The sequence below is a fragment of the Diadema setosum genome, chromosome 7 (genome assembly GCF_964275005.1).
Source record: "Diadema setosum chromosome 7, eeDiaSeto1, whole genome shotgun sequence".
In the NCBI taxonomy this organism is placed as follows: domain Eukaryota; kingdom Metazoa; phylum Echinodermata; class Echinoidea; order Diadematoida; family Diadematidae; genus Diadema; species Diadema setosum.
In genome coordinates this window covers 24,340,959-24,350,206 of record NC_092691.1, presented here as the reverse complement: position 1 = coordinate 24,350,206, position 9,248 = coordinate 24,340,959, and the positions used below count along the sequence as shown (strand labels likewise).

The following is a 9,248-nucleotide window of genomic DNA, read 5'->3' as shown; positions in this document are numbered from 1 at the left end:
GCACAAATGCTAGTTGACAATCTGATAGACATTATCATAATATATTACTCTTTAATCCTATAGTACTTTCTCAATATTTTCTGTGTAACTAGAATTACTTCCACATGCCAAAAAATCAAACAAACAACAAACAAACAAATTGAGACAACCACTAACCAGTTGCCTCACCACAAGCAACTCATTTGGAAAAGTACAGGTGAACTTTTTTTGTTGTTGTCTCTTTACCATCAGTTATGATGGATAAGACATCTTTATGTATTTCTTGACAGACATTAAAACATCTTGAGTGATGACACTTCAATCCCACCAATGGAGAAAAGGCTAAAATTGGGTTACTACAGTAACAGACACAACCTATTCAATAATTGCAGGAGAATAAAATCCCCCTTCCCCTCCCCTCCTCCTCCCCCCCCCCTTTCCAAAGAGAGAACACATTCACTATCAATGACACACATTCTCAGTTTCAACTTGAGGTCCAGGCTGCTGAAATCGAGAGAAAACTTCTTCAATTGCTTGCTTTGGGAGTATTTTCAGGAGGGTATATCACAAGAGAAGATGTCAAAAAGACCCCCCCCCCCCCAAAAAAAAAAAAAAAAAAAAAAAAAAAAGCTAAATTTTAATAAAAAGCAGTCTTTGTAGTAGACGAGAGCAAAAGCATGAATACAGCAGGATGTCACGTCAAACAAGTGACAGAGGAGTTTGCATATCTGTCAGTAAGTCTCTTCAATCTACATTTTGCACATTGATGCCTTTCATCTCCAAGTTCAGCTACATCTACCAAGACTGGTAAAAAGGTGGACTTCAGAAGGATCACTAGTAAACAATTTCACAATGGAGGGGAACTTCATTCTAACGAGCTGCTTGGGAACACTGATATTTCCCCACTAGACCAGGTATCTCATTTTTATCATGGATAAAAAAGAAAAAAAGAATGTAAAAGGAACATGACCAGCATAATTACCTCTTTATATCAGGTATCTTGCTATATCAGACCTGGGTATAATGAGGTTCCACTTTTTAATCTCCTATATGTAAAAGAGATACATACAATCTGTCATGCATCAAAAATCATGTTTTGCTTTCATAGGTCAGCTGATGTGCTTCTGGAAAGTATTCTAAAATTCAATATACAAAACTATACAAAATCAAAATCAACAAAAGCTGTGTACATAATGAGAAAAACATGCAACATTAAAATAGAAAATCTGTGTCTTAAAAAAAAATATCCACAATTACTTTCAGCATGAGCAGCTCTTGAAAAAGTGATAGTCAATCCTGACAAAGTGTTTAACACATAAGAAATCCTGTATCAGGATGCTACAGTATAAAAAGGACTCAAATGACGGACTCCATCCACTATCTACATTCGAATAATGTCTTCTTTTGTCAGCGTCATCAATGCCAAGAGTGTGATCCCTCCCTTTAAACTGCTAACTAAATAAGACACCTTCTTTCTTGGTGCGAAGGCACCCAAGCAAAGACTCTGAAATAGAACAGAGGCAAGCAGATGTATATAATTCAACGAGACAATGGACACAATTTGAGACAAGTGAAAACCTCGCGTTATTCGGGGAGCATATAAAACCATCCTTCAGCATTTGAAAGAAAAATATAGAAAAACTAATGCCCTGGTACCACTTTGGTGGCATAAAGCTTATTGAAAAAAAAAAAAAAATATAAATAAGCAGGTGAGGGATGTATTTTTTTTTAATCTTGTGAGATTTAGACGAGTTGGGACTGATACGGTTAAGAAAGAACAAAGAAATGATGGGCTGCTACAGAGCCAAAGTGCTGCAGTGAATGGCATCAAACACTGAATTTGGATACAAAGAGACAAATGTTCATGATTGATTGGCTTCTCACAAGACACACAGTATTTTCTCCTCTCATTGATTCCTGCACAAAGTAGACCAACAAATCAGGCTTTATCTTAATGATCTGAATTAAAAAAAAGAGGTAAATGTCCCGGTGTTTGTCTGTTTGTCTATGTCTTTTTCTCTCTTACTTTGTCTTTACATGTACACTGCCAAATAGGACTGCTTTGACCCGATACAGCACAATGTATTTACTGTACTGGAAAAGGAAACACTTTTTAAACAGCTATCCTTCACTAAGTTATGATATCATCAAACTACATGGCACACTCGTTGACACTGGCGTAGACATAAGCAAGCCCCTAACGAGGTTAAGAGCATAAGAATGTGATGATTTAAACAAATTAAAAAGCAGCAAATTGAGAGAAAACTTATGTTTTCATGTTTAACCCTGCCCAAGTTTCGACAATTAGCATGCTTTGGACAAGGGTATGGTATTTCCATGCCTGTACAAATCACAAAAGAATTGTCCGCAGGAGAAAATACGTTCTGTACCAGGTACCACACACAAGTGTGTACACACAATCAGACGGATTTGTTTGAGCCCAATGAAATAAAACACAGCATAGAAGCCAACAATAATGACTCTCTCGGGAATAAAAACACAAATCTACAAAATTCATATAATGGAGAAAAGATGCTTTAAAAAAGGAATGTCTATATCTGTACTACAGATATAGATATGGAATCTATACAACAAATGAATGCAGAGAGACATTTTCTGAAACTTTTCATAATTGAAAATAAGCTACAAATGATTAAAATGACTATGCCCCCTTTCCCCTGCACACAGTCACTTCCAGGCTGTGACATGATTTTAGCCAGGCAAATCGTAATAGACTGTCATGCCCTTTGATACAAGTCTCTTGTTTCAAGAATGACATGTGACAACTATCGGGGTTGCATACTTGATAGTCTGTTTCAACTTCCACAGGAGCTTCACAGAAAATGAAACCACTTCTGTACAATTATTTGTACAGATCCAGTGGAATGCAGACACAAACATTCATTTTGCCTATGCATACACTCAAATGAAAGACAAAATGCACTAGGCCGAATGATGACCTACTGGATAATGATTATCCAGTAACGTCCAATCCAAGTGCCATATTTGATGAAATGATGACATTACCGATTTCAACCTCGACTCATTACCCCTGCCCCTTGTCTGATTTTATCCTAAACTTTCGATCGTGGTACTGTATATCTGACAGAACTCTAAAGGGATACTTCTCAATCTATTGCAGAAACAGAATATACACACAGAAAATGGACTAAACAAAACATATAAAATGCTTACAACACTCTCCACCAATAGACATGGAAAATGGACTCAGATTACAAACTGATACAATGCATGCTGCGGCATCAGAAGAAAAATCAAAGAAGATAGTTATCGACTTGATATGACGATGCATGGTGAAACCATATGCATCAAAACCCATTTTCAATTCGATTACGGTACATTGTATATTCTAGATGACATTAAAAAAACGGCCAACACAATTATGGAATTCTGGACATAAACTCTCTGCTGTTTTCCAAGGAAGGCGCACCTTAGAATCTACGCACCCCTCACAACGTCGAAATTTCCACGTAGTTCCGCGGGAAGTAGCCCGTCTTGCCGTTCAGCTCGCCCTCCAGCCAGTTCTCGTCGACCTCCTGGACGAGGGTGATGATGTCGCCGTCGTTGAAGGCCAGTTCCTCGTCGTTCTGGGCTTCAAAGTCGTAGAGGGCCTTGCAGATCTTGGTGCTCTTGGCAGAAGGGGCTGCTGTGGAAGACATCATAAAAATAAATCGCATAAAGGGAGGGTCGACAACGTATACATGCCAGCTCTACTTCATAATTTTTACTAATAACTTCGAAGGTGTGACATCTGGAAGCCTCCAGATACTCTTGTATAAAATGGTTTCTCCATGTAATTAAGAGTAAAATGATGCAATGGGATTTCCATAAACTATTGACTGCTTGCTTAACTGAAATGCTTACTCAGGGCAAAATTGTACTGACATATGGAACCATGATAGAGAAAATTCATCAAAACAAAAGTATTGAACAATCCATGGCATCACTTATAATCATTTCCATTTTATATTCTATTTTCTTTGGTTAAGGTTTTTCATGTGAGCACTGAGAAGAAAATTTTGTTTCAGTTCTTCTTTAGCCCTAACCACCTTTCCTTTCTCAACGTGGCATACTTGATCTTATCTGCATTTACAGGAGAGTACCCGTTGATTAAAACTCTATGCTATAATTCAAGTGCATGCAGATGAGGCACATAGAAAATCACTATAGTAAGTACAGGGAGAAAGAAAGTTACTTTGTTATGTGTACATTCTGATATTTCAAGTTTGTAAGATATTTTCATCTAATAGAGTTAACAGAAGTGGGACAGAAGGAGGTGGATTTGGAGAGTCTGTTATCCCTAGGATTGTTATCAGATCAGATTTCTAATATTATAAATCAACTACAGAGTTAAGCATATTATAAGAACACATCAAACATTACTGCACACAGGGCCATACATCTATCTTACCAGTATCTTTAGAAAAATCTGTTTTTCATGATTGCTGCTATTACATAGCAACCAATTGGTTAAAAATTTGCACAAAATCTAACAGAACTTAACAAAGTTAAGACAACTGTTAGGTCTTGCAGCTGGCTGACATGATTTTTCACTGAGCATCTCATCGTACAGACCATTTCTCATTCAAACTATTCATAATGTCTCCAAAATATGTCACTAATATTGTAATATTTTCATAAATCCAATATGAAATTTTACCACAGTCTGGTGACCGGCTAATTTCAGGATTTCTTCTTGAAATCACTTCAACTGACTTACAGACAAACCACTCTCTACACTTTCCCATTACTTGGCAAATTTTGTTTGTCTCTTGCTTACTGGTGCAGTTCATCGATATCACTTGAAACACTTAAATTTTCCAATCAGATAACACTGACAGCCAAAAACACATGCTGCAGTGGTTTCACATTATTAGTAATCTAGTTGCCCAAACAAATCCATTGATTAATGCCATACTCTGGCAGCCTGGTTTACAAAGAAGCCAGAATGTCAAACTTCACTTGATATCATGGGGGAGAGTATTAAAGATGATGATGCCTGAGTATTAACTACAGATTTTAAATCTACACCTTTTTCTTTTCCCTTTTTCTTTTTGAGAGGAAGAGAGACGTTTTGTTGGAAAAGAACCTCCTTACAGCAAATATCATATAATTCATGTGTTCAATGTACATCATCTCAATCAATCAAAATATTTACAAGATTGAAAAAACATGGAACTTGGATCTATACATTCATGTGAAAGTGGTTTTAAAAAAAAAAATGCGTGCCTTGCCAAAGTATCTGCCTTAGGGTACAAGGCATACATCAAACTTCGGACATTCCTAGTGGCACCTGCAGTACACAATACTAAAGCATTTCCACCCCCACCCTATTTACCATTTTCTTGCCATTATCCAAGGCTTGGGGCGGAAATATCAAACACTATGATGGAAGTAACCCACACTGTATGCATCAAGGAGAAAGGTAGTTTGGTGCTTTGCAATCACTAACCATTTTGTTATGGGTGTACAGTAATAAAGTTTTACATTAAAATGTAAGCATTTCCATACATTCTTCCACATTCTATTTATGCACATATGATCCAGATATTTTACCATTATACCGACTGGTAAGAGTAAATATCTCCTGTTATCCTCAATCATACCATTAACAGTTTCTTTTTGAGTCAAAAGTAATGCATAAGAGATGCCATTGAAAGAGGTACAATCAGATTTGCATTTCCCTGAAATACTGGGCAAATACATTTAGAACAAGACAGAAAAAGGACAAAGAATTTACTGACATCGGCCTAAAGATTGCCTTCGTTGCGCACAGCACGTTATACACACACAAATGGTTAGTGGTTGTTACAGTTAACTTGTGTGGTATGTCAAAACTTCTTTTAAATAGGTTTACTAATTATGAAACTCTGACCAGCAGGCACTGATACAAATTGTACCGGAAGAGCTGCATTTGAAGGCCACTCATTGATTAAAAAAAAAAAGAAAAGAAAAGACAAAGAAGAAGGAAGAATCACAATGTACTTCTCTTTCTAATTGCAAGGCAGCCCTGAACCACACTGGTAGTATTAATGAGTTTGTAGTATTACAGAAATAGGCAGAACAATAGATTTCCTGTTACTGAGCTGACGATAATGAAAATGACAGTTCGTGAAACTGCCACACTCGGATGGCACAAGGCCGCCAATACATTCCCTAACAAAGATGAGGAGCACACCCACAATGCACAGCAAAAACAGGTCAACCCCCCCCCCCAGAGTGGCACACAGGGAGGAGTGAGATGTTGTGTTACGATAATAAGTGATGTCTCACGAAACACAGACTTTCATTACACGTTGAGAGAAAAAGAGGATGACGTGTTAGTTCAAAGAGACTTCAAGGGAAAAAGCTTGATTCAACTCGCCTCTTTTTGACCTATATTTTTTTCCTGCTCACATGAGGAGAACATAAACATAAAAATGTCATCAGAAACATGGGTCACTTTCTTAATACATGAACTTCTTTTGTCACAGACGCACTCTGACTATTAAAAGGAAACAAATAATACCGGTGAAACTCATATTTGTATTAGTCTCCATGAACACAGTCAAACAAGGAATGTTTATAATATATGCACTTTGATTTTGCAAATTTCACAAGAGCAAAAATTCACAAAATTAAAAGGCACATGAAAGTTCTTATCCATACTATATGCAGTTAATACCAGAGGAAATTTGCAAAATTTTATGCCGTAAAAAAAAAAAAAAAATTTGCTTTACAGTAAGATGACAATGGTAAAGGGAGAAGTATTGTTCATACACGTTGTATATATTGCCCAGCTTAGACAAAGATACACATGGCACAGACTTTCTTTCATTCAGTTCCTTCTGCGATATGCTTTCACTCTTGCTCAGCTCCACACTTGTACAGTATAAAATTAAGAATATCACAATATACAAACAGTATTGGGCAAACATATCCACACACAGCTAAAACCTCCCCATCATACCCATTCTTTTACAAATGCATAACATCACTCTTAAATTTTCAGCACAGTAAATAAAGTGCAGTGAAATGAGCAAGACTTGATATGAAGCTACGAACAGACCCAATGCTATATCTTTTTACAACATTTTTTAACTTTGTCTAGTCACTGCTCAGATCACAGACAATTTGATTCCTCACCAAGAATGTACCCTAAAGATCTTCCCTGATGTATAGAAGTGACTCCCATAGTACAGATGTTCAAAGCCTGAGAACAATCAGTGTCCTTGCAACTGATTGACAAATTGCCCTGCATCAACGTAATTAAGCACTGAATTGATCAGTGTTTTAGTAGTAGCCATGATAAAAAATCATGGGCGTACATACTCGAGCGGGATTCGAACAAACGACCTCCTGATCACCGGACAGGCGTCATCTCCACTAGACCACCAAGCTTTCGACGGAAGAATTTCATGAATTTGAATAATCAGTGTCCTCTTGACATGCACTTAACAACAATTTGTCTAAAAATGCTTGGGAGATTTGCCGTGTATGGTGGTCTGCCCTAGTGTAATAATAAACGGGATCAAATTTCTAATATGGCTGATGAAACATGGATGTGCCCACAAGTGTGAACACTTGTCATATCACAACTCAACTCACCAGAGGGCTGGTAGGAGATCTGCCTGACCCCACTGTCATTGTCGCTGTCATCTGAGTTATGGGAGTTACTGGACAGGGTGGTGTTCACACTCTTCCGCGGTTTGAACTCACTTCGTGGTCTGTTCTCCCCCTCCATCACCCTGTCAGGTAGAGGTCACAGGTGGAGACAGAGAAACAAAAAATATGATAATATATATAAAAGTCTTGTAAATATGAGATTGACACCAATGTTATCTGCAAGCTTAGTACAGCACTATCCACGATAAATCATGCAATACTCCTCACAACTAAACTCAATGTTGATATTACAGTCAAATGCAGTTTTTTCTCTTCCTCCCCCCCCCCCCCCAATCCAATGACTCAAGAATCTTGCTATGAAGATGTACTATAGATGTATCAGGGTGTACTACTCAAAAAAAAAATGTACCACTAGTCGACTCTGAAACATAAATATCATGGATCTGCATAGCAAGACTTGGGAGTTTTTGAACTCTCTTTCAAAAACAACATAAAAAGGAAAACAAACAAACAAAAAAGCTGTACTGTAATATTACCATTCAGTTGAATGATATTAACTTCCTACAAGTGACTATCATTCTACATAATCCACAACACAATGGTGGTATGAAAAGTCAAGAATGGCACCAAAAACCAGATCATTATCTTTCAGTTGATGAAGCCCTCAGTTCTGAGTTGTAATTCTTTAATGATGTGAGTATCAGAAGTGTCATTAAATACAAGTTTGTATTCAACACATGTGTAAATGAGAGCAAACATTTTGATTTCATATTCTTTCCACCTAAATCCCCTTCAATTAGTAATCAAAACAAAAAGGCATCGCTCAACAAAATGGTTGAAAATTTCTAGGAAACCCTGATTTACTCGACACAATCACCTACTTAGTGACAATAACAGTGTATCTCAAATTTATGATGAGATCATAAGCTCGGTCAAAAAAAGCAAAGTGTATAGACTGTATTGCCAATATCAATGTGCAAAATAGTAGCAGATTATTGAAAGTAAATAATAACACAGCACACTTTGTGTTTTATAACCAGAAGATGGCAAACTAAAAGGGTTTGTGAAAACACTATTATTTACAACTATTATACTTACTTGCACATCCCTGGCCATTTATATTCTGCCACACATGGCAAGCATTTCTTCTATTAGATTTTACAACATATCATAGAAATCCCTCAGCCTACTAGTTTTTTCACTTGATAAACATAATATACTTCAGTCAAGGAGACTGCTACTTTCACCATTGATAGTTGCATCATAAATCAGACACAAGATGGCGCTTTAGCTTTAACTGGGCAGGAGAGTTGCAACTCTATTCAGTGTGGAAAAGAAAAACAATGCATATTTCTCTTTACCATTCCCTTCACTGTCAAATGCATTACACCACATTCCAACTTCCCCCTTGCTTTAATACTATGGAGTGAGAGGGTTTTGCACAGGGGTTGGGGGTCAGGTGGGTGTGCATACAAAACTTAATGGAATTGGGAAAACTGGATCTGTGGAGAGAAATTCCCCCCAAATCCTTTCATTCCTCCATATTTCAAACTTGTGAAAGAGCAAAATATAGTACATAATGCTGGCAGGATGGGGAACATTCAAATCTACAGCAGAAATGACAATATGCTGCAATACAAGGT

General features: G+C 37.2%; 1 protein-coding gene across 1 annotated transcript in view; it reads right to left on the bottom strand.

Moving 5' to 3' along the window:
• Positions 1–3,395: 3,395 nt before the first annotated feature.
• LOC140230467 (endophilin-A2-like) overlaps positions 3,396–9,248 on the bottom strand; it is a 59,111-nt gene continuing 53,258 nt past the window's right edge. The window contains exons 9-10 of the mRNA XM_072310622.1: positions 7,588–7,727; positions 3,396–3,646 (exon numbers count right to left, since the gene is read on the bottom strand). Of these exons, the coding sequence (XP_072166723.1) occupies positions 3,450–3,646; positions 7,588–7,727 (337 nt within the window). The 3' untranslated portion in view covers positions 3,396–3,449. The remainder of the gene's footprint in view (positions 3,647–7,587; positions 7,728–9,248) is intronic.